This window comes from Mustelus asterias, chromosome 4 (assembly GCF_964213995.1).
Source record: "Mustelus asterias chromosome 4, sMusAst1.hap1.1, whole genome shotgun sequence".
In the NCBI taxonomy this organism is placed as follows: domain Eukaryota; kingdom Metazoa; phylum Chordata; class Chondrichthyes; order Carcharhiniformes; family Triakidae; genus Mustelus; species Mustelus asterias.
The window spans coordinates 96467970-96495492 of NC_135804.1; the positions used below are offsets into that span (position 1 = coordinate 96467970).

A 27523-nucleotide genomic window follows, 5' to 3' on the forward strand; every position below is an offset into this window, starting at 1 on the left:
GATAATCTGTATAATTTAAGAGATTAGACTTTACTTCAATCATCAAAGTGACACTTTACAAAAATGATCACTTTAGAAAAAAGTAAATTCCACCATAAAGGTGGTCAAACAACAGGATGCATTTCCCCTATAAATTTAGTGCCAGTGTGACACAGTTTGTACTTCATACTGATAGTATTATGTGGAGTTAAAGTCTAAATCAACTCTGTACCAGAGTACTCCAGGGAATTAACTCTTCAGTGTCAAGTCAGGCTCCAACTCGGAATTTAAGCTACATTTACACCATAATGAAGTGAAAAAAAATGGTTTCTCACATATTACAGTTATAGGGTAAACATATTCTTAAGATTGACAACCAATATTAAATGATTTCATTACATTATTCCTGAAGCAAAAGTGGGAGAAAAGCATATGGATTTACGCTAAGAAAAGATTAAGTCAAGGCAAATATTTCACTGAACAGATGATTTCGGTGGTAGAATGCCAAAGAGAAATGAAGTGGGAAATAAGAATTCTTCTTGACCTACTCCTAATGTCACAATTAATCAGATCAAAGAGAAATCTCACACATCATGAATAGCACGACTGCATCGTGGGATTGCACAGGATCAAATTTATCAAAACTACTGGTGGAATTTTAAATGTAGTCAGGATAGCAAGGATTGCAAGGTCAGCTTCACAGCATGTGCTTTAGGTAGTTTTTTCCCCCCATGACCTACAAATACAAGCAGTTTAAATCACCTCCCCAAAATTTAGGGTACTCTCCTTTTCTTTGACCATGTCTATAAACAGACAACCATTTGACAGATAAATGTGTCAAGGCTTGTGACAATATAGCTTTTCTTGAGCTGCTAGGGCAAGAGCACTAGGTTTGCAGAATTGTTTTGCTGCTTCATACCACAAATATTTTTAATAAGGGAAAACAAAGGAACCTCTAAGTATTATTACAACACTGCAGTTTGTATTATTCATGCTGGGGTGTAGGTATCGCTAACAAGGCCAGCATTTATTGCCTATCTCTACTGTCCTCGAAAGTAGCAACAAGCTGCTTTCTTGAATTGTTGCAGACCATGTGGTGAAGATACTCCCAGTGTTGTTACAGGGAGAGAATTCCAGGATTTTGACTTGGTGATGACGAAAGAATGGCAACATATTTCCAAGTCAGGATGGTATGTGAAGTGGAGAGGACCATAGAGGTCATAGTGTTTCCATGAAGTCCAGATGCACCACTGGCTATTATGGCTTTCTCCCTGTGCAGACTGAGCAAGCTGTTGGAGGCACCAAGTTAAGACTTAATAAGATGTGTGAACAAAGATGGTTAAAGGGCCAAAGGCATATCAAGTAAAAAGACAAGGCTCTGAAAGGTGGAGCTCAATGGGAGAAACAATGAATTTTGTATTCAAGTACACAAAAGTACAAACTAATGCAGGATACTATGGATAAAAAACTAACAGACTATTGGCCTTTATCTCAATGGGTTTGGAATTAGAAAACAAGAATGAACGTAGCTCCAACAACATGCAGGAGCTCAACACCAGCCAAGACAAAGTCACTGCTCGATTGGTACCTGCCAGAATCAGCACACACTGGGAGCAGCGTTCACCATCTACAAAATAGCCCAAAGCAACTTACCAAGGTTTCTTTGACAGCACCTTCTAAACACACAGTATGTACCACCCAAAAGGACAAGGATAGCAAATACATGAAAAAACCACTGCCACCCTGCAACTTCCCTTCCAAAACACACCATCCTGAATTGGAACTATATTGCTGTTCCTACACTGCCGCTGAGTGAAAATTCTGGAACTCCCTCCCTAACAGATCAATAGGTGAGCCTACACCACATGGACTACAGCGGTTCAAGAAGGCCACTCACCACCACCACCATCTCAGGAGCAGTTAGGGATGGGCAATGAATGCTGGCCCTGCCAGCAATACTTATAGAATCTTTATCAGACGCCTCACCTGGAATACTGTTTGCATTAAAGTGCAGGGAAAAATAGTTTGGCCTACCACATAGATTCACCAGAACAATACCAGGACTTAAGGGTAAAATTGAAACCATACTGGTTTTTAATCCTACAAGTTTAAATGGTTGAGAGGTGATCTAATGCAGCTGTTTAAAAAATTAGTTAGCTTGTCTATATCTACCCTATTTCCTTTGGGTGTGGAAGGGGGCAGAACAAGTTGGCATAATTAGTTAGACTCTTTAAAATCAGGAAGCATTACTTCCACACAAAAGTGGATATATGTGGAACTGGGAAAAATTCCAACTCTGAAGTTGTTAGATAAGGATACTAAGGAATGGATAAAGGCATGTAATTAGACTTGAGGTAGAGTCAGCCACAATCTAATCAAATGGTAGAATAGATGGGGATCTGAATGAAATACTCCTGTTTGTATGGTGTACGTGGTACAAAATTCGGTTTATGTTGCCCAGGAGCATGGACCAGGCCAAGCCAAAATTTAGGATTACCACAATACATTGAAATGTTACCAGATAGTTCAACTTAATACATTTATTTCCTATCTGCTAAAAATTGAAGTAAGAGCCTGCAGTAAGATGGTTCATCAAATATGAGCAGGATGCTGTGATGCAGGTTCAAACACATGGAAGTGTTGCGTAAGAGAGGCAAGGGAAGGGCAGGCAAAATAGCAGCAGTTTTGTTCGATTGGAATGATTAACAGTAGTTTTTTTTTGGAACTTCAGATATGAAAACTAAGAAAGAAAAGTTTCATGTTCCTCACTGACAAAACTTCACACCAAATATTCTGAAGCATATTCACATGTACAAACTCTTCTCTGTGTCTGGTAAAAGTGTCTTCTTGACACCCATTAATAAAAAGGCTAGATATTAATTACCAGTGCTCACATCCAAACTCTTTTTCTTAAAAAAAAGAAAGGACCCGTTACAAAAGCACATGCTTAGATGGGTGCAATATCAGAAGGACATTTTTACCACAGTTAAACTAGACAGTGAAGGTGGTCCATATTCTCCAACCAAGGTGACTATTACAGAAAATTAAATCTCCCCCCTCTTTAAAAAGGCTATGGAAATATCCTTAAACACAAGTACAGATCATAGAAGTTTCAATCTAGAGCAGCAGCAGCAGAGATTTTTTTAAAAATAGCATCAGTGCCTCGAATAAACAAGGGGAAAAATTGGCAGCCATGATTACCCCTACTGATCATTACTTAGTGATTTTTAACTGTAAAGTGCATGATCAGACATCAGGTGAGAACAGGGTCAGCTCAGCTGTGATGCCTCGGTGGTCAAATAGTCTACAGATATTTAATGTCAAGACCTACATATAACTAAGTCTCTTGGACAAGGCACCGGAAAATAGCTGACACGCATGGAGCTGTGTCCAACAATAAAGTAATACTTCCAGAATGGAAGGGAAGAAAATTTGAGAAATCCAAACTATAGTTCAGAAAGAGTCAATTGTTAGAAAAATAAATAAATAAGACCGCAATGGAAAGATTTGGCTCCAATGTAACTGCTGCTTCACCATAGCAGGAACATTTCCTTATTTTGTACAGATGTAGATAACCTCTTCCCAGACAGTCCTGCTAGGCAAGATATTAATGCAATGTTACGGTGGAATTCCACAGATCGATGAAGAATACGTCTAAGCGACAACTTGTCATCAGTCAGCTGCATACCAATCTTGAGTGGGAAGACTCTGGGACATTTCTTGCAAGTTCATAAAAAAGGTCTTCTTTTGATTTGCAGCTGCACTGTGCAAGGCAAGCAGTTCTCACAAAATCATACAACAATTGCTCTCTCCTGTCTTCTCCCGATTTCTTTGACCTGGGAAAAAAAAGCAGTGACAAACAATTGTAATAATAGTGAAAAAGTTTCACTAATGGCTAACCAAGTGAAGATTTTTAGCCCCATTTTCAGTATTCTACATTTTCTGTTTCCCTAAAAAGCTTCAAGGCCAGATGATACTTTACCAAAATTACACAAAGGTACTGAACGTTCCCTTACTGCAAAAAAGAAAGGCTTTTTTTTAGACTAACAATCTTCACCGGAGAGAGAGAGAGAGAGAGAGTCAGTCATTACACATAATCCAGCAGAACATCAAGATTAGCAACTAAGTAGAGTCTGCCTTTGCGAAATACCATCTTTGTCGACTTGGTTTTTCGATATGTGGAAAAGGTCCTATATTGCATCAGTTTCAAAATTACCATTTACTGAAATGTAGTGACAGTGATGGATACGTGAAAATTTTATCATGCCTTGACTGGAGCTGCAAGAAAAGTAATAGCAAAACATGCAATACCCTTAGACCCTGAAGTGATACTTAAGCAAGACAAACTCACCACACAATAAACTGTCCCTTTTCTAAAGAATACTGACCCTCCCCATCCGGCTGAACCACAACATGGATGCCGAATGCAAATTGATGATTTTTTTCCTGGAGAATAAAAGGAATTTCCTGGCATTCTTGTTGTCAAGTGCCTGGTGTGGCACTGAGCCGGTCAGAGCAGGAACCCCAGGTTAAAACTCTGTGCCGAAATAAGATAACTGTTACAACTGACATAAGCAGACAAAATTTCTAATCTAGCAATCGCATTTGGTAAGGCCACAAGTGCAGCATTAGGCAAGGGTAGATTATAACTTCCATGGTTGAAAAACCTGTGAACCTCATACACAAGGCTCAAGGCAAAAAATGACATATGAGACAATGAATAGCACCCTGGAATTCTCAGCAGGAAAAGGGGTAGAGAATTTAAAAAAATACATCATCCCTTTTAAATTTAATTAATATTCTCCAGTAGAAAAGCAGGCAGGAGAGATAATGGAATGCGTCAGTAACTTCAGCTGCAACCTTACCTTGGGAATTAGGTTCCGGCAATGTCTCTCTGGCAACCAAGTGCATTACTGTCATCCTTCCAGGAGGAAGCTTCAGAGCTGTCAAAGGGACAAACGTTTTCAGAATATATTAGCATTACAGAAAGATGTTATACCAGATGTGCACAAAACTTGAGGCAATCCTTCAAAATAGGTTAGGAGGTAGGATTCAGCAGGATAAAAGGACATGTACACTGATTGGTAGGTGGGACAATTGGTGCTCCCCAGGATTATATTTATCAGTGACTTGGTAGAAGGGAGAGAGAGAGAGAGAGAGAAAATAGTGAAGTTGTACAGATAGCAGCAGGAAGTTACAAGTTACGTAAGTTTATTTATTAGTCACAAGTAGGCTCACACTGTAACGAAGTTACTGTGAAAAATCACAGAAGTAGATTATTGAATGGGTGAAAAGTATCAAATGGAGTTCAATGTGGGCACAGGCGAGGTCATCCACTTTGATTGGTTTTTTAAAAAATGAATCTTGAATCCAAGAGAGGTTAAGTGGTGTGAAACTAGAAACTGTGGAGAAGCAAGTAGGTTTAATGTCTGTGTATACAAATCACTAAAAGCAAGTAGACAAAAAAAAACAAAGATTAATAGAATATTGGTCGTTACCTCAAGAGGCTGAAATACAAAGGAGGGTAAGCTATGCTTCAGTTAAAACAGCCTTACATTGGTCTTAGTGTGGATACAGCACAGATTCACTCGAGTTTAAAGGGTTTACATTATTTGCAAACATTTGCCTTGTATTCCCTATATTCTAAAAGATACAGGATATCTAACTCTGATGTTTAAGATGATAAAAGGACTCGGTAACATTGATAAAGCAAAATTATTTCGAAAAAAAGAAACACAACCTTAAAATTAGAATCAGGCAATTTGGGAGAGAAATCCAAAGATTTTTTTTCACAAACAGTCGTAGAAAACTGATCCCAGCAGGAGGTAACTGAAACTTTGAAGACCGAGATTAACAGATTTGTTGGCAAGATATCAAAGGGATAAGCAATAAAAGCAGGTAAAGAAATTGAGGTGCAGATCAGCTCCAGTTGAATAATCTACTCACAAGGGAATATACAGTAAACATCCATCAGGCCTTTCAGCAGATACAATCACCTATCTTTCCCTTTCAGATACTGCTTCCAACAGTTTTTTTATTTCAGATTTCCATTTAAATCACACAGAATGAAGGAACAACACATTGAAAAAAAACGCTACAACATTTGCAACTTACCACCCAAGGTGACATTTCCATGTAAAAATCTTCCTTGGTAAATAAGCCGAAGGATGTTGGGACTACTGACCTGTTCTTCGTCCCAGTCTGTAAGGATAGCAAACAAAATTTTACATTTAATTATAAAGCAAATGTTTTTAAAATCTCCAATTTAAAAGTATGCTTTCTCAACATAGTATTTCACACTTTTACTGTAGGGCAATGCCATCTGAAAATTGGGGGATGGGGATGAATCAAGAGTTCCATGACTGGAGGAGGAAAACAAAAAAAAAATCAGAAAGGAAGACATCTTAATTTTAAGCAAAAGGAGAAGGGGTTAAAAGAAGTTCTGGTTGTCAACATGGGCATAAAGAGGAAGGTTGAGAAGAACGTTAAACATTTTATGATAGGATTCCTTTGATGAAACTGCATTATCTAGTACAATTCTTAACCATGGATACTGGAAGATCCAGGCTTGATTACTTCCTGGTCACTTTGAAATGACCTTTGGCATTAAATCGGTTCATGACAGGTAGAACCGAAAATTAGATTTAGCTGTTTCCCCCCTCACCCCATCCTTGAACAAAGTGGTTCAGTGGCCATTCTTCATGTGTGACATGTACAAAGGTTTCTCCACCCTCCCATTATTGGGCATGATAGATAGTGAAATATTATAACTCCACTCAACATAAATAGGTGTGCAATCTATTTTTCACTCCTTGAAAACTCAACTTCTGTTAAGAGCCAAACAGCTGAGTGATCTTGGCAGGTTGTGGTTGATTGCCATCTTTTAGGATTAGATTTGTAACAAGTGTTCTGAAATGTGACATGCAGCAAACTTTGTTGCATAGAGCTGATAATTTCCTATTTGATCTTTATGCTCATCTCTTGTAGGCTAACGTGGGCTTGTGCTCTGAACTGAGTTTGATGCACATTCATAACATGGTAACAGGGAAGGCAGTGGCATTGTCGCTGTACCAGAAAGCCAGAAAGCCAGGGTAATGCTCTGTGGACCCAGGTTCGAATCCCACCACGGCAGATAGTGAAATTTGAATTTTATTTTTAAATCTGGAATTGAGAATCTAATGATGACCATGAAACCATCGTCAATGTTGTAAAAATCCATCTGGTTCACTAATGTCCTTTAGGGAAGGAAATCTGTTGTCCTTATCTGGTCTGCCCTACATGTGACTCCAGACCCACAGCAATGTGGCTGTCTCTTAATTGCACTTTGAAATGGCCTAGCAAGCCACTCAGTTGAAGGGCTATTAGGGATGGGCAACAAATTCTGGCCCAGCCAGTGGTGTCCACATCCCATGAAAGAAAAAAATCACTCCACTCGAAATTTCAGTTTACAAGAAATTCAGAGATGTAGAATTGTTAGCGTGAAATGGAGTATACTCACTATGAAGGAACAAACCCTGTTTAACCAAATCTAGAATGCTGAAACACAAATTTACAAAAGTCATCATTGTTCAGCGAGTCCCATCCCCAACTAAATCTGCGGTTGCCAGGAGTGTGTACCGGGGTAAGACTTCCATTGTTTGCCTTTGTTATAATCCCAGTGGGCAAATTGTAAACCAAATTAACTGAATAGCCCCCAAAGGAAGTAATTACGAAGATTTCACTTTTTGTAGCTTTTACTTTAACACATAATCAGAACCAATGTAAATTAAGCGAGAGTTAACAGGAAAAGTGATACTTCAAAATGAAAGAAAAAAGCTTTACATGAACAGTCAGAATGATGTCGTACACAACCACAAGCACCCACTATCCACAGATTCGTGGCACTACCTAACTGCACAGTCCCACAATATACTGTTCTTCATTCATGTAGGGCAGGTTAGGAGTCCTATCCGACAAAGTCCTATCCGACAACAGGTTTCCGCTCCAAGTTTCGTCAGCAAGGCACACTTCCACAAAACTTCTCCCCCTCAGATCACAACAGTCCTGATGGCGTAGTTTTCAAGAGTTTCTTTTCAACCAATCAACTAATAACATCCCAGATATGGTTTGACTACTTCTGGGAAAACACTCAAGCTCTTTCGCATCTCCAAGCTATTCACACAGCTCTCCAGGTTTTAAGACTTTTTTTTGTCAGCATGCACAGTGCCTCCAATAGCTCTGGTCTCCTCTTCTGCCAAACAGAAAAACTGACCTCCTCCTGAGAGATTTACCTCAGATGTGTGTTCCCCTTTCTGCATCTCTCTGCTAATTACCTTCATTCTCCAAACTCTCCTGCAATTGCCAGCCAAACACCTCCTATAACTAAGTTTCTTCCTGTCAGTACTGTTGCTGGGTGAAGGAAGGGTCATTAGGTCCCTTGGGTCAGTATCTCATATTATTCAAGATTATAATTGATGCAAATGCTTAAATCTTTTCTAACATTTTGAAAAACAATTACAGATTCCACAGATATTTTAACGAAACTATAAAGGTTCCTTACTTTACAGTTGCTAGGGCAAAGGTCATCACACCATTTGCAGAAATAAGAGTGTGGTGGTGAAAAATTTCAGCCCCAGTGACAGGTCTATTTCTTTAGGTTCTCAATAAGCCAGGCTGGCTGTCTAATCAGTAGTAGTGTTTATATGTTTGATTCGGTTTTCCTTAGCATTAGGACAGCTGAGCAGCACTATTAGTGGAATCCATCGGTTTACACTTCATCATCCACTTCTCAACTGGATAAAGGGGGTCTTAAATTAAATACTAAAAATATAGAATTTTATAATTAATCTGCAGCAAGTATATCAAAACTGTTCATTCTTCCGTGTGATTCATAGACATTCATTACTATTCAATGCTTCCCTCAAATGCCTCATCTTCTGACTCCTAGGCTTGAAATGCACTAATTTTCACCTCCTCACTATACTCTTACAGGATTACTGACTCATGCAACACCTTCCTCTCTAACTCACCCTGCCCTAAAATCTCAACGTTATGGCCTTTTCCTCAACTTAGAGGCTTATCAAACCCAAATGTGCTATCACCAAACCAACATTTTAAAAAATTTATTCCGCTGCCCCTCCTAATGACTTCAAAATTGGTGGCATTCAAGGTTTTTTATTAATTCACTTACGGGATGTGGGTGTCAGTGGCTAGGCTAGCATTTATTGCTTATTCCTAGTGGTGGTGAGCTGTCTTTGTGAACTACTGCAAACCCAGAAGTGTAGGTGCACCCACAGTGCTGTTTGGGAGGGAATTCCAAGAACTTGGCCCAGTGACAGTGAAGGAATAATGATATATTTCCAAGTCAGGATGGTGGTATTCCAGGTATCTGTTGCTCTAAACTGTAGGGTTGTGGGTTTACAAGTTGCTGGGAAGTCAGGAGGAGAGTTACTTGCAGAATTCCTAGGCTTTAGCCACACGACTTATATGGCTAGTCCCGTTCAGTTTCTGGTCAACAGTAATCCTCAGGATGTTGTGCCATTGAATGTCAAGGGAAAATGGTTAGATCCTCTCTTGTTCGAGATGGCCTTTGCATGGCACTTGTGGTGCCCATGTTACTTGCCTAGATCATGTCCAGGTCTTGCTGCATTTGGAAGTGAACTGCTTCTGTATCTGAGGAGTTGCAAATGGTGAACATTGTGCAGTCATCTGTGAACATCCCCACTTCTGACCTAGTGATGGAAGGAAATTCATTGATAAAGCAGCTGAAGATGAGGACACTACCCAGAGAAATATCCTCGAGCTGAGATGATTGACCTCCAACCACACGACCATCTTCCTTTATACCAGGTACGACTCCAACAAGCAGTGAGTTTACCCTGATTCCCACTGACTCTAGTTTAACTCGGGCATCTTAATGCCATACTTGCTCAAATGCTGCCTTGATGTCAAAGGCAGCCACTCTCACCTCAGGCATTCATTTCTTTTGTCCTCGTTAGGACCAAGGCTGTAATGGGGTCGAGAGCTGAACGACCCTGGAACCCAAACAGTGAGTCCATGAGCAGGTAATTGCTGAGAAAATGCCGCTTAATGATGCTGTTGATGACCCCTTCCATCAGTTCAATGATCAAGAGTAGACTGATGGAATGGTAATTAGGCATGTTAGACTTGTCTTGTTTCTTGTGTACAGAACATCCATGGCAATTTTTGACATTGCTGGGTAGATGCTAACGTTGTAGCTGTACTGGAACAGCTTGGTTAGGAGCACGGCAAGTTCTGGAGCACAAGTCTTCAGGACTATTGCCAGAATATTGTCATGGCCCATAGCCTTTGCGGTATGCAGTGCTTTTAGCCATTTCTTGATATCATGCGTGAATCAAATTGTCTGAAGACTGACATCTGTGAATCTCTGGAGGAGGCCAAGCTGGATCATCCAATCAACACATGGGACTGGAGATTGTTGAGAATCCTTCAGTCTTATATTTTGGACAGATGTGCTGGGTTTCTCCATCATTGTGGTGGGATACTTATGGAACCTCTTCCTCCAGCGATTTGTTTAATTATCCATCACCAGTCGCTGCTGGATATGGCAGGACTGCAGAGCTAAGATCTGAACTGTTGGTTATGGAATTGCTTAGCTCTGCTGCTTATGCTGTTTGGCATGCAAGTAGCCCTGAAGTGTAGCTTCAGCAGGTTGACACCTCATTTTTATGCATGTCTGGTGCTGCTCCTGGCAGCCTGTCCTGAACGAGTGTTGAACCCCTGGCTTGTTGGCAATTACAAAGGTGGTGGATATGACAGGCCATGGGGTTACAAATTGTGGTCAAGTACAATTCTGCTGCTGCTGATGGCTCACATCATGGCTGCCCCAAATGCATACCGCTGCACTGCTCTCTCTCTAGGTCAGTGGGACAGGACAGGACATTGTCTGTAAGGTATGATTCTGTGAGTATGACTATGTCAGACTGTTGCTTGATTAGTTGGTGACAACTGTCCCAATTTTGGCACAAGCCCCCAAATGTTAGGAAAGATGATTTGGCAGAGTCGACAGGGCTGGGCCTATCATTTCAGTTTCATTCCTTTGTGTTTTCTTTGTATATAACGGAGTAGCTTGCTAGAGGGCACTTAAGAGTCAACAACATTGCTGTGCGTCTGGAGTCACACATAGGTCAGGTAAGGACGGCAGGTTTCCTTCCCTGAAGGACATTTGTGAACCAATTGATACGGCTTTCATGGTCGTCATTTTAATTCCTGATGTTTTATGGAGTTTAAATTCCACCATCTACTGCAGTGGGATTCGAACTTCAGTCTCCAGAAGATGACCTTGGATTACTCGGCCAACAAGAATACCACTGCACCACCAGACACTTCAGTTTGCCTTCCTTAAATTTTAAAATTTTAAACATTGACATAAAATTTACCTGAACCACATTTAAAAAATGCATACAAAAAGATATTGAAGAATTATTTCAGAGCAACTTATTTCAAAGCTTTAGCTTTGCTTGCATGGTTCAGGATTTTAGCCCAAGTTTGAATCAAGTACTCTGTGGAAGATCATCTCTCGAGATTTAGTACATCTACTACACAAAACAAAAATCTAGTACACTTACCCATAGGCCAGTTTTCATAGACATGTTTGGCAATATCTGCAGCAGAATCGTTTGGTGAAAACATAAACTCCTGTGTCTTCCCACTAACGAGAATAAGACGCAGGTTTACCTGTAAGCAACAGAAATGAGAAACAAAATAAATGAATTGGTGACTAAAGGCAGAGTAATGCAAAGCATCAGTGCAGCATGAAAGATTCTCTCACACCACAGGAGCTTGTAAGCCTAAATAAAAAATATTTCTGCAAGATTCGAAGAAACTGACTGATAAGAAAACCAAAAAAAAATTTCTCACCAGACATCCTGGTAGCTCAGGGTGCATAACTACACTGCCCACAATGCAATTGTGCTGTACAGATGAAGAAGATCTTTAGACTGTACTGAGTTAGCTAATCTTAGTGGGTAATATTGTAGATGGTCGACAACTGGTCTCACTGGAGTGGGCAATGCATGATGGCATTGGTGGTTGGGGGGGGGGGGGGGGAGGAGTAAAGAGAAAGGAATAAAGAAGAAAACTCATCCAGGATCCTGTTTCCTTTACTACCCATTGATAGCCACTGAAAAATGTGCATTTATGTTTGACAGGGAAGAACAGAACAATCAGCCAGAATGCCACCCCCCTCCCACCACCAAACCACAATGGTTAAGTAACCTGACATTTGTCTCAATGGCAACTAACCAACCAACCAACCATCGAAGACACCGACATGCACTTCTACAAGAAATGTGAAGGAAATCCTGAGGGAGTAAAGTATTTTTGTGATCAAAGAAATGTGTCCCAAGCACTATACACTGAATGTTTTCCAGAAAAAACTACATTTAAATGAACTGTGGCATTTTTAGCCACACAAAGATATCTTGAGAAATGTACAAGTGACAATGCATACGCCAATTCAACATTTACAGGAAGGGCTAACAGCAGCCATTAAATATTAATAGTTCCTATAGAGTTCTGCTAGAAGCATAAAGAATACTTGACGGTTGACAGTAAAAAACTGTAAAGTTTTTTGATCCTTTCAATGATAACAGGGAGTAAGTCTAAAGTATGTAAAAACTATTTAAGATAGGAACAGATTGAAGACAAATTGTTTGGATCAGTGAATTTGGTTGCCTTAAAAGCTTAACAAGCTACTGAAAGGACAAATACTAAAGGTACTCAAATATCAAGGAGGTTCAAATAACTGATGGGGAATGGAATTCAAACAGTTACCAAGCAAATGAAGGAATTCCAACAATAAGTAGGATTTATATAGCACCATTCAACAAAAAATCTCTACAATAACTCTTCAGAGACAAGGTGATACTTAGTCAAATAAGTAGTTTTAATGAGGGTCTCAAATGAGGAGAGGGAAGTGCAATGTTGGAGTATCCAATGACAGGAATTCCAGAATATGGAGCCTAAGTGGATAAAGGCATGTTTGTGGGGGAGAAAATGGAGTTAACTAAATGTTAGCTCACATGAGATTGAAGAAACAGGAGATACATTTCATGGACAAAGTGAGCTTGAAGAGACCATGCAAAGAGATGGGTGAGAAACTGCAGAGGATTGTGGCTAAGGAAAGGTGAGAAAGCAGCAGTGCTAGTTGAATGAACAGCCAAGCTTACAGAGAAAGATTCAGGGATTTCTTGCCTTGTTAAAAGACAGACTTGCATTAACAGGGCACCTTTCATGATCATCATACTCTCAAAGTGTTTTATGGCCAATGAGTGTCGTCATTGGAGTAATGTAGGAAACATTGCTACCAATTTGCACACAGTCCACCCACAATTAGCCATAGTCTGAGGGGCAGTAGGCATCTCTCTTTCTGTTCATTACTACACTGCATGCCATTGCCATTCCTTCCCCTATCCATCCTACAGGTCCTTCTCTAACCTGACATTCCCTAATACTGCACCTTCTATTGTCACCAACACTCAAGTCTCACCCTCACATTTTCCAGTGATTGTACTTTCTCCATTTCCATTTCAGCAGACATCAGCAGTCTCCATCTGGGAAGAGGGTGTGGATGTGAGGAGACTACTTGCAAGGTTGCTGTCCCCATTTGTAGTCACTTTTGATCCAAATCTGCAATAGTTACAGACTGAATCATCACACTGCTGTCACAATGAATTGTATTGCAAATATGAAGTTTAAAAGGTTGTGGTTTGATACGGTCTCTTTAACTTAGGATAAAATGGAGGAATGAAGGAAGTGTCAATCAGTTCTGAATTCTGCTCAACAAGCTTGGGTGGCTTGGTTACTAAAGCTAGGGGTGGGGAGAAAAAAGGCGTTGATTTTAATGAGAAGAACGTGAACGATGTTAATACCTGTAGATAATAGCAAGAGTATGTGTCAGGACTGCGGGCACACTGTTAAGTCTCCAAGTTTCATAGGGAAGGGCTAGGAACAGTTATACCTTAAACTGTTTATCGATTTGCGGGTGTGAGGGTTGCCTACACGATAGCAAGTTAGCATTTGTGCCTGGAAAACAAGACTCATGTGATTCATGTGGCCAGATTGATGGGCCTTAAGGAAAAGCTATTGCTGCAGGTTCAAGATATCCCAAAACCTCAAGAGTTAGAAGCAGCCAGCTCTGCACCTGATGCAGGTGATTAAGGAGACACTGGTAGTGAAGAGAAGTGGCTAGGGTTATTTGGCTCACCAGCATGGTCTCTGAATGGGGTAGCTTTTGCTAGAGGATAGTGAGGGTGATAATGTTAGGAAATGCATGATTTGATTTATTGTCACATGTATTAACATAGTGAAAAGTATTGTTTCTTGTACGCTATACAAAGCATACCGTTCATAGAGAAGGAAACGAGAGAGTGCAGAATGTAGTGTTAGTCATAGTTAGGGTGTAGAGAAAGATCGACTTAATGCAAGGTTAAGCCCATTCAAAAGTTTGACAGCAGCAGGGAATAAGCTGTTCTTGAGTTGGTTGGTACATGACCTCAGACTTTTGTATCTTTTTCCCCCAAAGGAAGGAGGTGAAAGAGAGAATGTCCGGGGTGTGTGGGGTCCTTAATTATACTGGCTGCTTTGCCAAGGTCGCGGGAAGTGTAGACAGTGTCAATGGATGGGAGGCTGGTTTGCATGATGGATTGGGCTACATTCACAACCTTTTGTAGCTTCTTACAGTATTGGGCAGAGCAGAAGCCATACCAAGCTGTAATACAACTAGAAATAATGCTTTCTATGGTGCATCTTTAAAAGTTGGGGGGAGTTGTAGCTGACATGCCAAATTTCCTTCGTCTTCTGAGAAAGTAGAGGCTTGGTGGACTTTCTGAACTAAAACGTTAGTGGGGGGGGGGGGGAGTGGGGGGGAAGGAAAGAGAGAGAGAGAGAGAGAACCAGGACAGAGTTGTTGGTGATTTGGACACCTAAAAACTTGAAGCTCTTGATCCTTTCTACTTCTACCCTGTTGATGTAGACAGGGGCATGTTCTCCTTTACGCTTCCTGAAGTTGATGACAATCTCCTTCATTTTGCTGACATTGAGTAAACCCAGGAAGATATGCTTAAAAACAACTTAAGCACTTCCTACAATTTCCCCACCTGGTCTGGCCTACACGCGACTCCAGATCCACAGCAATGTGGCTGACTCTCAAATGCCCTCTGAAATGGCCTTAGCAAGCCACTCAGTTCAAGGGCAGTTAGAGATGGGCAACAAATGCTGGCCGAGCCAGCAACACCTACATTCCATCAACATTTTTTTTTTTTAAAAAGTGTCACAGTTTGGGTTTATGGTAGCACTTTCACCTGCAAGCCAGTAGGCTCAATCCTCACTCCACGATTTAAATACATGGGCCCAGAAAATGTCCAGGCCTGTGGTCGGAATAATTACAATCAATAACCCTGGAGAGATATGATGTTGTATCTAACCTTACATTTGAGAACTTTCACGACTAGTGGCCACTGCAGGGTATTAACAATCACTGATGAAGAAAACAAGATGATTTAGGTTATTAAAATTAAACATTTGAGGGGAAAATCCAGCAGTTGTATTTTCATATACCAAGCCCACGTGTGGGAGAATGGGTTTGACTGGTTTCATTAAATTGAAGACATGTAGACTGCAAAAGGTCAAAACATGAATAAAGGAGGTGCAAAAGCAAGTGGCTGAAATAGTAATGAACAGGGGCTAGGGAAGCAGCTTGACTAGGAATTTACATTAGGCAGACAAAAAGTGATTTTAAAGTTTACTGAGATTTCAAAAGAAACATATACAATTGAGAGATTGTAAATGTGAGGGGCAAAATAGTAGTAACCATAAAGTAATAAAAAAGTGTTTAGTAATTGTGGGAAGGGGAAGAATTTTAGAAACAAGAGTGGAAGGTCAACAGGATAAAACATATCTTTACATAACAGATTGAAAGCTGCTCTGGGGTGGCAGTGTGAGCTTGAACAAGACTGTGTGTTGAAGCTGGATCTAGGAACATCAATTTTGCTGCCACCCTCAGAGGAGGGTATGTGAGTTTGCCCCCATGAGCAGCTGGGCATTGCGATGTTACTGGAAATGAAAATCTATAAAGGACTGTTGTCATCAAAAGGGAATTTTACCTCAAGTTCATTTAATCCAATATCTTTTAGTAAATATATGTAAAGTACTGTTAACTATGTAAAGGTGTCCTTAGATGTTATTTTATTTATTTTTTAATAAAATGTCTAAAGTTAATATCTAAAATCACCACAAGTGGTCTAGGATTTACTTATCCTGCTTCCAGATAACTTCAGTGTACAAATTGAAAACCATTCTGATAATTTGTTCGAAAGTTTCCCTTTGGGATTTGGGCATCCTGTCACTTATCTGTCATGCCGTAATACATTCCTTAGTTTGATTAGACCCTTTGCAGTAGGGTTGTATTAGTCGTACTTTCTCCTGAAGAAGCTACACAGTCCTGATTCGTCATAGTGGCACCTTATGGTTCCGAATCAAAGTAGCCCATTCTATTAACCCTCGCTGATATTTCAATATTTTTTACCAGTCATTCCAAGAGTTCAAATCTGTGAGATTAGGGATTAGTGTCAATGTAGTTCTGAGGCAGTACAGTTTGATCTCATGATATGTATTCTATCATTGACTCAACATCTTATTTTCTTCGATTGCTATTCTGCATTGATAGGACATATTTAGCATCAAGTCCAAGACTGGAAATACTTGGTCAAATTTGTTTTTAGAACATGCCAAAACTTGCTTAGGCACAAGACAGACATGAACAGCAGAACTAGAATGCAGGAAAGCCAAGAATTGCAGTGAAACAAAGCTAGCATTTAAACTGCACCTCGAGCACTGTGCCCAGTTTTGATCACCAAAAATTAAGGGAGATGTGAATGGCCTCCTTCTGCTCCTACTATGTTTCTATATAAATGCCTGAGGCAGGGTAGAGAAGAGCAGGTGATTTTTAGCATAGAAGGTCTGCCTTACAAGAGAAGGCCAAAGAAAGAGCTTTTCAGATTGCTAAGGTGGCACCCGACAAGGAATCATGGAGGTATACTAAGTAGTTAGGGTACATAAAGTCAAAATATTTAAATATATCCCATGTGATATAGTTTAACAAAGAGTACATTTAAAGACCATCAGCAGGAAGTTCTTCAGGGTAGTTAACAGTTGGAAAGAACTATACAATGGGGGGGTGGGAGGCAAAACAACCTTGGAATCCCTTAACAGAGCATGGAGGGGGACCAAAGGAGGTGGTGTGGAAATCTGGTTTCATTAAAATGCCTTCCATACTTGGCTGGAACCCTTTTGAAGTTTAAATTGCTATTTAAATTAGCTTGGCCTTGCTAATTTTTGGAAGTTATTTCTCAGCCTGATTTTAAAATTTGAAAATCTACTCAAGAGGTGTCGGAAGAGAAAAAGAGGCCAGAACTATGTTATTTTCTACTTACTAGTTTAAAATCTAATGCATCGCAGCTACTGTCACCATGTTCACCTTCCAAAGTCAAGGTAGGTCACATGGATGTGATAAACCATCGGGTCAAAAAAAAGAATTTTCCATACAATCCCTAGATGCATCAAATGGAGGGCTCACCCATGGGATTTGCTAAATGTTGAACACAAACAAGGCTTCCCAAGTTTTACGCTCATTAACCAAGTTAAATAGCTTGCTTTCTTCGACATTTTCTTTACTTTTAAAAGGACTTAAATTTTACTTCCTCTAGTGAAACTAAGTTACCCAAAATGTTTCCCTTGCCCTCCAGAGGAATCACCACAACCATTGAACCCTTAGTAATAAATTAACGTAGCAAGCACAACACTACAAAAGTAACTCTGACTGTGAAGTGCTTTGGAACATCAAAACAAGGCACTATACAAATACAAAACAAAGATATAAAATCTCTATCCTTTTTGAGATGGGGTAACCAAAACTGTACATGTGGAGTTAGATGCCATTACATTAAGATAGAAATTCAGGAATTATCATCAGCATCAGTCAAACTTTAAAGACAGTGCCATTCAGTTCCCCTCACTTTTATTCTAACTCGAACCTTAGAAGAGAGTACAAAGAGGATGATATACTAAAGAAAAGAGAAATGCAAGAAAAAGATTTTAAAAAGTTACAGAGCCAAGCAACTGACTGGTGCCAGTGACTACAGACAGAGCCACAAAAGCAAAATATCTGGGAACAATAGGTTCAAGCAAAGTCAGAGCCTATTCCACTGGCCCTTGCAGTACCATCTGTTATAGCCAGACAAGGGATACTCTCACAGACTGGAACACAATTACACATTGAGTGAAAAATGTCAGCAGCAATAAATGGAGAAACACAGCTCGCATTTTAATTAAGAACAATATCAACCCCCTTTTTCCCTTACTCGTGCAAGCATACACCTAGCACAGACAAACCAAGATGGAATGCTGCAGTGGGTTGAACACATTCTTTACAGCTTATTCCCAAGTTGAAACAGTGTCTTGGCTAACAGTATGGGAGTTTCATTGCATACTCCTTCAGTATGGGTGGTAAAGTCCCAACTGTAGATAGCTTTTACATTCTCAATTATTGATGGACAAAAGTCAAAGGCACGATACTTAGTTTGGCAATCTCAATGCTAACTTTGAATTGTTTTATAAAATATTTCAGTCCAACAGAAGAATTTCGTTGGTGGGTTGGGGATGAATAAACGTTGAAGCAAAAAGAGAAGAAATGAAGCCTTGATGTTGTCCTGAATACAAGGAACAACTTGACCTCTTTAATCAAACTACTTAAAGCTCATCTTGATGAGAGGTTTAGCACTTTCAATGTAAAAGCAGTCTCTCCCCACAACTTTAAAATTTAAAACATGAAAATGATCTCTTCTATCCAGAAGCTAGTGGTTATAAAAACAATCCATATACATTCTAATGGGACTTAGTTTACATGATACGTGGTTAATTTGCCTGTTAACACACTAACATTATTTGAATAATGGTCTATCTGTGAAAAATGCTAAGTGTCAGTGAGCACTTGCCAAAACCAGTCTTCAGAAGAGGGTCAGAGGAGAGAGAAAACAAGAAAGTATATTTGATTTGGATTAGATTTATTACTGGCACATGTATTAGTATAGAGTGAAAAATATTGTTTCTTGTGTGTTATACAAAGCATACCGTACATAGAGAAGGAAAAGAGAGTGTGCAGAAGTGTTAGTGTCATAGCTAGTGTGCAGAGAAAGACCAACTTAATGCAAGGTAGGTCCATTCAAAAGTCTGATAGCTGCAGGGAAGAAGCTGTTCTTGAGTCGGTTGGTACGTGCCCTCAGAATTTTGTATCTTTTTCCTGACGGAAGAAGGTGGTGTGTCCAGGCTGTGTGTGTCCTTAATTATGCTGGCTTTTTCTGAGGCAGCGGGAAGTGTAGACAGTGTCAACGGGTAGGAGGCTGGGTTGAGTGATGGACTGGGCTTTGTTCACAACCCTTTGTAGTTTCTTACGATCTTGGACAGAGCAGAAGCCATACCACACTGTGGCACAACAAGAAAGAATGCTTTCCATGGTGCATCTGTAAAAGTTGGAGAGAGTTGTAGCGGACATGCCAAATTTCCTTAGTCTTCGGAGAAAGTAGAGGCGTTGGTGGGCTTTCTTAACTATAGTGCCGGCATGGAGGGACCAAGACAGGTTGTTGGTGATCTGGACACCCAAGACTTGAAGCTCTTGACTATTTCTACTTCGTCCCCATTGATGTAGACAGGAACATGTTCTCCACTACGCTTCCTGAAGTCGATAACCATCTCCTTTGTTTTGTTGACATTGAGGGAGAGATTTTTGACATTGCACCAGTTTCTCTATCTCATTGTATAAATGTAAAGAAAAAGGCCATACAGAGCCCCACTCCTAGTTTATTCAATAAGTTAGAGGAGGAGGGAGGGCTAAGTAAGGTAACTTGAAAGGCTCAGAAAAAACAGCACTGACCTGCATTTGTTATAGTCAACTGGACCAAAACAAAATCCCATATTACAGTCCCAATAACAGCAATAAAATATGCAAAATTCTGAAAATGCACAAGAGACTTGGTCATTCATAGTGAAGCCATGTATAAACTGAAAACATAGAATGCAATTCCCAGAATACCTGTTAATATTCCAAGCCAAGTCAAATTTAGTTTTTTTTCACCCCTCATAAAACACAGATGCCCTGCTTACGAGTCAAACAACATGGTCCCTTTGCATTACCATAGCAACTTTTCCAGAAAAAGGATGGGAGAACTCACTTCCTTTGCACTAAAATTATGCTTGTGTTGCAAAGCAAAATCCCTATTGCAGAACACCAACACTGAATACAGACGAATTTATTTAAATTGTAATGTATCAGAATAAATGATTGTGACATTGTAGCTTCCGACTGGCATATTTTAGATTACCCATTAAAGTACCCAGCATGTACAAGTAAGACTTGCAGTCTTCCAAATGGCTAACTTTTTAAATTGTGAGAATATGCTGCTCACGAAACTCTAATTTCTCTTTAGAGTTGCACAGCCAACCCACTGGATACAACCGAAAGGAGAAATCTCATCACCCCAACTCCATGTTTACAGTGCTAAAACTATGCACTTCCTTTTTACCATTAGTTCAAGTCTACTTGTTGGTTAATTCTGTAGTCAGAAGCTGCTGATTCGAGATATAAGCATGACATGTTTTTAATGTATCACTCAATGATAAAAGGAAAAGCTTTGGGAAGCCCAGTTTCATAAAACCTCTCAAGGACATGTGATGCTGGTATACCTTTAAGAGTTTTTTTAAAAATCATGCTCACATCCTTAGGTGATGTCATTGTTGGAGGAGAAAAAAAAATGGTGTGCAGCTCAGGTGACAGGGATTTCATTTCCAGTTTGGAGCTGCAGGTTTGAGTTGAGTTTTAGAAGGGACAGCAAACTAAAAAGAAGTGTTTTCCCTCTTTCCCTGTTGGTTAGCTGAAAACAAGATCTGGTTTTCCTGAGGGATGAAAACCTGCTGTTGTTGGGGTCTAGACCAGAGTCTCTCTGGTGCTTTTGGGAAGCTGTCTGGTCTTCAAACTGTTCTGAGTCTTGAGCATTTGACTGCAGAATTCAACTAATGGCCTCAATCCCAGTATTGCGTGAGCATTAGTCTGTGAAAAGGGTCTTTTGTATATGGGAGGTTTTAGTTTTGATTGGGACAGCTTATATAGATTCATTAAGAGTTATACATTATCATGATTGTAATTAATAAAAGTCTTTGCTAATTTTCTTTCTATACATGTTAACTATATTTTTAGATAAACTTTGTTTGATAAAAGCTCCCTAGTGGGTCACTTGATCATACCCAAAGTGAAACATCTCATGCTTATCCGAGCCAAATTCAAAATTTATGATTCACACGGGCTTCATAAAACACGAGTTTCTAATCTGAACCATAACAGACACCTTCTATCAATGACAAGTGTGATAGAGAGTTTCAACACTAATTTAAATTTTACCTTGAAAAATAATTTTTAACTGCTAGATAACATTCTGACAGCCCTTGCTATACTGAGTACTTCTTCTAGGTGGTGTTCAACACGGAGAACTAATTTATCACAAGTTTCTGTGGGACTGCTCTCCTAAATTTGCCACAAACCCCTGGATATTAAATGCAGATCTTTTTGTGGGGCAAATGGACTGGAGGTGCCTTTGATGTGTCGGAATCCAATGCCTAGGCTCATGCAGGGTGGTCTGTCTGGCTTTATTTTTATCATTTCAAGGTAATGGTTTTGTATCAATGGAGTAGTTTGCTGGGCAAAGTAAAAATTAGGAGGAGGCGGCCATGGTGCTGTGCTGATGGAAAGAGAGCTATTCAGTCAATTTTGACTTTCCAGCCTTTAGTCCATTGCCTTATAGGTTATGGAACTTCCAGTGCATATAGTCCAGCTGCTTTTTAAAATGGAATTAGGTTTCTACCCCAACCAGCCTTTGCATTAGTGAGTTCCAGACTCTCACCACCATCTTGGTGAAAGAAATTCACAATTCTACATTGCTGTGGATCTGTAGTCACATACAGATAAGACTGGATAAGGACAGCAATTTTCCCTCACTTTAAAAAAAATAAGGCTATTATTGAATCAAATTAGGTTTATGATAATCCAGTAGTTACATGATCAATACTAGCTTTTATTCCAGATTTATTTAGCATTGGATTGGTTGGGCATGTATTTTGCTGAGTGTGCCAAGACTTCAAAGTCTCCTTCAGCAAAATCCTTCACACTTCCAATAGCAGTCTGCAGTATATGTGCCACCTATTTTGCTTTCCTCTAGGATTTTACACTAATTTGCATTAAACCAGTTTGTAACTGCTGTTCGTGGAAATGCAGATCAAGCAGAAAGGCCTTTGCTGCCAATCTAGCAATGGGTCTGAATCGAGTTCAACTGCACTGCACACTTGGACAACCAGAGAATTGTTTTCTTCTTCACTTCATGGTTGACAGGAGACCAGAGTAACAGTTGAAATTTTAATTAGCCTCTTGAGATTTGAGAATTAATTAATTGGCATAAGATTAATCCTACCATTACTGTGGAATGATGTTTGACAACAACAATATGCAGTTGAAAAGAACCACCTGCGATCATTTCCAATGATATCCTAGGTCAAAACAGTACTCTCCTCCCAGATTATTGGTTAAAAGAAAGATACAATTTATCCCATCTACCTCATTATGTAGAACACTCCCAAGATAATTTCCTGTGCCTTCCAGTCTTGCTATCAATCCATATTTTTAAAATTCACTGCCGAACCAAGAATCTATGCATTTCATTTATAACTGGGTCTGCATTCATTATGCTAGGCAGCAATATATTGTGAGGTAAACGATTCCCATGGAGCAACAGCTTCATACTTCAATTAGTTTTGTATTACAAGTCTTTAGCTAATGATCTGCTGGCTCCAACCAAACACAATCATAACATGAGGATCATGTTTAATTCTTCTCTTCACTCCTACCCAGATCAAGATCTAGCTCACCTAGCTGCATTGATCCAAAAGAACCAAAACTACTGATCGGCTGGGGTATCAAGGGGGATGTGTAATTTGGCTGTCTGCCCCTCTACCGCAGCTATATTCGTAGCCAGGTGTCCCTGGAGAGGGAGCATGCAGTGTCTGTAGACACCATTGAGGGCTTCAGTGCCCACTGTGTACCAGAGGGACTGAGGTGCATTATTGACCCTTTTAATCACATTTTGATTTGATGTTTTTTATGTTTGTGATTTGTTTCGGACAGTTCCCCTACAAGAGGCTGCCCTTTTTAATTTAATTCAAAAGAGAGTTAGACTAGGGAGTGGGAGAGGGGCAAGAGTTCCAGGAATTTTGACCCAGTGATAGTGACGGGGTAATGAGGATCAGAACATAACTAGGAGCAGAAGTAGGCCATTTGGCCCCTCGGGCCTGTACCACCATTCAATAAGATCATGGCTGATCTTTTTGTGGACTCAGCTCCACTTACCCGCCCGCTCACCATAACCCTTAATTCCTTTACTGCTCAAAAATCCATCTTTGCCTTGAAAACATTCAAAGAGGTAGCCTCAACTGCTGAACTCACTGGGCAGGCAATTCCACAGATTCAGTAAAGAAGTTCCTCAACTCAGTCCTAGATCTGCTTCCCCTTATTGAGACTGTGCCCTCTAGTTCTGGTTTCTCACACCAGTGAAAACAACCTCCCTACTTCTATCTTACCTATCCCCACACATTCCAAATTCGAATGAACATAGTCCCAGTCTACTCAGTCTCTCCTCATAAGCCAATCATCTCAACTCCGCAATTAACCTAGTGAATCTCTTCTGCACTCCCTCCAATGCTCTCTCTCTCTCGAGTAAGGAAACCAAAACTGTACACAGTACTTCAGGTGTGACCTCACCAGCACTCTCAGCTGCAACAGAACCTCCCTGATTTCAAACTCCATCCCTCTAACAATGAAGGACAAAATTCCATTTGCCTTCTTAATTACCTGCTGCACCTGCAAACCAACTTTTTGTGATTCATGCACCTGGGTCCCTCTGCACAGCAGCATGCTGCAATTTTTTAACCATTTAAATAATTGTCCATGTTGCTGTAATTCCTACTAAAACGGATGATCTCACATTTACCAACATTGTACTCCATCTGACAATCCTTTGGCCACTCAGTATATTCTTCTGCAAACTTTCAGTTTGCACACTTTGCTCTACCACTCATCTTAGTGCCATCTGCGAACTTTGACACTGGTCACCAACTCAAAATCATCGATATAAACTGTAAACAAAGGATAGCATGTAGCTGGGAAAGAAACTTGCAGATGGTGGTATTCCTTGTGACTGGTCCTCTGGGTGATCGAAGTCACCAATTTGGAAGTTGTTCTTGGGAACCTTCAGCAGTGCATCATGTAGATAGTACACATTGCTGCCACTGCACATCATTGGTGGAGGGAGTGAATGTTCAAGGTGGTGGATAGTATGTTGATCGTGGGGCTGCTTTATGCTGGATGGTGTTGAGTTTCTTGAAATTAATGGAACAGCACTATCTAGACAAATGGATATATTCTTGCTGTGTTTTATAGATAGTAGGCAGGATTTGGTGATGCAGGTGCTGAGTTACACACTGCAGAAATCCCAGCCTCCAACCTGCTCTTGTAGCTACGGTATTTATATGGCTGGTTCAGTTTCTGGTCAACAAAACCCCCAGGATGTTGATAGTGGATAATCAGCGATGGTAAGCTGTTGAATGTCAAAGGGAGTGGGGTGGTTAGATTCTCCTTTGTTGGAGACGTCACTTGCCACTTTTCAGCCCAACTTTTAATGTTCTCCAGGTCTTGGTGCATTGGATACAGACTGCTTCAGTACCTGAGGTGTCACCAGTGATGCTGAACACCGAAATAATCAGCACACATCCCCACCTTTGATCTGATGAACAGCCATTATTGAAGTAACTGAAAATGGTTGGGCCTAAGACAGCACCTCAAGGAGTTCCTGAAGCGATGCCCTGGGGCTAAGATGTCACTTGTTTTTGCCAGTTTGTTTTTCTTTATTCTTTCATGGGATGTGAGCATTCTAGGCAAGGCCAGCATTTGCAGGATATCCCCAATTGTCATTGAATGGAGTGGCTTGAAAGGCCATTTAAGTGTCTGGGGTCGTATGAGGTAATGATGGCAGATTTCCTCCCTTAAAGGGCATTGGTGATTTTTTTTAAAAACAAGATTGATGAGTGGTCATGATCACCCTTACTGAGAGCAACTTTATATTCCCGATTTATTAATTCCACTAGCTGCTATGGTGAGATTTGAACCCCTATCCCCAAGGCATTACCTGGGTCTCTGGATTACCAGAACGTCATCTCCTCCCCAAAAAGCTGCCTTAATGTCAAGGGCAGTCACTTTCACCTCTTGAAATACAACTCTTCAGACCTCAATATTCTTGATCTAAGCATGGACTGGAGTCAAATGGCCCTGATAATACCCCAATCTAAGCATCAGTGAGCAGGTACTGAGCAAGTGTTACTTGATAGTACTGTCAAAGACACCATCCATCACTACTGATGATTGAAGGTGCTAATTGGCAGGAATGAATTTGTCCTGCTTTTAGTGAACAGGATAACCTGGGCAATTTTTCACTCATTTGGGTAGAGATGCCGATGTCATAAGCTGTACTAGGTAACTCGGTTAGGAGCACAGCTAGATCTGGAACACAAGTCTTCAGTGCTACTGCTGGGCTGTTAGGGCCTTTAGCCTTTGCAATGTTCAATGCCTTCAGCAGTCTCTATCACATGGAGTGAACCTAATTGGCTAAAGACTGTCACCAGTGATGCTGGCAACATCAAGAGGTCAAGATGGATCATTGACTCAGAACGTGTCTGCGTGGGTTTCCTCCGGGTGCTCCGGTTTCCTCCCACAGTCCAAAGATGTGCGGGTTAGGTTGATTGGCCAGGTTAAAAAATTGCCCCTTAAAGTCCTGGGATGTGTAGGTTAGAGGGATTAGTGGGTAAAATATGTGGGGGTAGGGCCTGGGTGGGATTGTGGTCGGTGCAGACTCGATGGGCCGAATGGCCTCCTTCTGCACTGTAGGGTTTCTATGATTTCTATGATTTCTATGAACTTCTGGCTGAAGAGGATTACAAATGCCTGATCTTTTGCAGTAAGTATGCTGAGCTTGCTTCCTGACCATTGTGGATAGGGATGTTTGTAAAGCCTTTTCCTCCAGTTATTTGTTTCAATTGCCCAACACCATTCATGACTGGATGTGACAGGACTGAAGAGCTTCAATCTGATTCATTGGTTGAGATTACTTAGCTTTGTCTAAAGCATTTTGCTTCTACTAGTTAGCATGCATTAAGCCTTTCACTGTGGCTTCATCAGGTTGGCACCTATTTTTAGATATACCTGCTGTGCCTCTTGGCACACTTCTATAATTCCTTGGTTGGTCCCCAGACTTGATGGTAATGGCAGAGTGAGAGATATTCTAGGCCATGAGGTAATTCCATTGATGCTGACGACAATCCACAGTGTCTCTTGAATGCACAGTTGAGGTGCCAGATCTGTTCTGAATCCATCCCATTTAGCACAGTGATAGTGTCACACAGTACAATGCAGCATGTCTGCAATCTGAAGACAGGATTTAAATTCCACATGGGCTGTGTGGTGGTCACTCATACCAATGGCGTCATGGACTGATGCATCTGAAACTGGTAGATTAGTGAGCACAAGGTCAAGTAGGTTTTTCCCTCTTCTTGACCTTCTTACTCCCTGTCACAGGGTCAGTCTGGCAGATATGCCCTTCAGAACATGGCTAGCTCAGTTAGTGGCAACGCAACCAAGCCCACTTTTGCTGATGAATATTGAAGCTCCCCCATCCAGAGTATATTCTCTGTCCTTGCTACCTTCAGTGCTTCTTCCAAGTTATGTTCAACATGGAGGAGTACCATTTCATTAATTGTGTGGTGGCAGTAGGTGGTAATCAGTAGGATGTTTTCTAGACCATGTTTGATCTAATCCCATTACTCTTCATGGGGATCAGAATCAATGTTAAGGACTCCCAGAGCCACTCCTTCCTGACTGTATACTATTGGTGGGCTGTCATGCTAGTGATACAGGACATACCCAGGGATGGTGATATCTGGGAGATTACATCTCATTGAATCATAGCTAACAGCCAATGAGTACGATTCCAACAGATGATGTTTGACTAGTATGTGCGACTGCTCTCCCAATTTTGGCACAAGTTCCCAGATGTTAGTGAGGGTTAGCAGGGTTGTCATTGTCATTTCTGATGCCCAAGTTGGTATCAGGTGGAGCATCCAATTTAGTCTTATTCCACTGTCAGTCATGGTTTGACACAACTAAGTGGCTTGCTTGACTATTTCATAGGGTAGTCAAAAGTCAACCACACGCTGAATTGAGATAAATGGACTCCAATTTATTGCTGACGGCAAGAGGAGCAGCAGACACCATCATTAAATCTATTGAAACAGAGATCTTACCATTTCAGGTAGGCACCTGCTAATTACTTTTTGTAAAGAATCATGTATAGACTCAGCAACTCCTTCCTGATTATTTGAA

The 27523-nt window shown here is 40.5% G+C and overlaps 1 protein-coding gene across 1 annotated transcript in view; it reads right to left on the minus strand.

Moving 5' to 3' along the window:
• Positions 1 to 2894: 2894 nt before the first annotated feature.
• The window catches only part of LOC144492873 (ubiquitin-like protein 3), a 29479-nt gene continuing 4850 nt past the window's right edge, over positions 2895 to 27523 (minus strand). The window contains exons 2-5 of the mRNA XM_078211419.1: positions 11568 to 11676; positions 6094 to 6180; positions 4845 to 4922; positions 2895 to 3815 (exon numbers count right to left, since the gene is read on the minus strand). Coding sequence (XP_078067545.1) covers positions 3763 to 3815; positions 4845 to 4922; positions 6094 to 6180; positions 11568 to 11676 — 327 coding nt within the window. The 3' untranslated portion in view covers positions 2895 to 3762. The remainder of the gene's footprint in view (positions 3816 to 4844; positions 4923 to 6093; positions 6181 to 11567; positions 11677 to 27523) is intronic.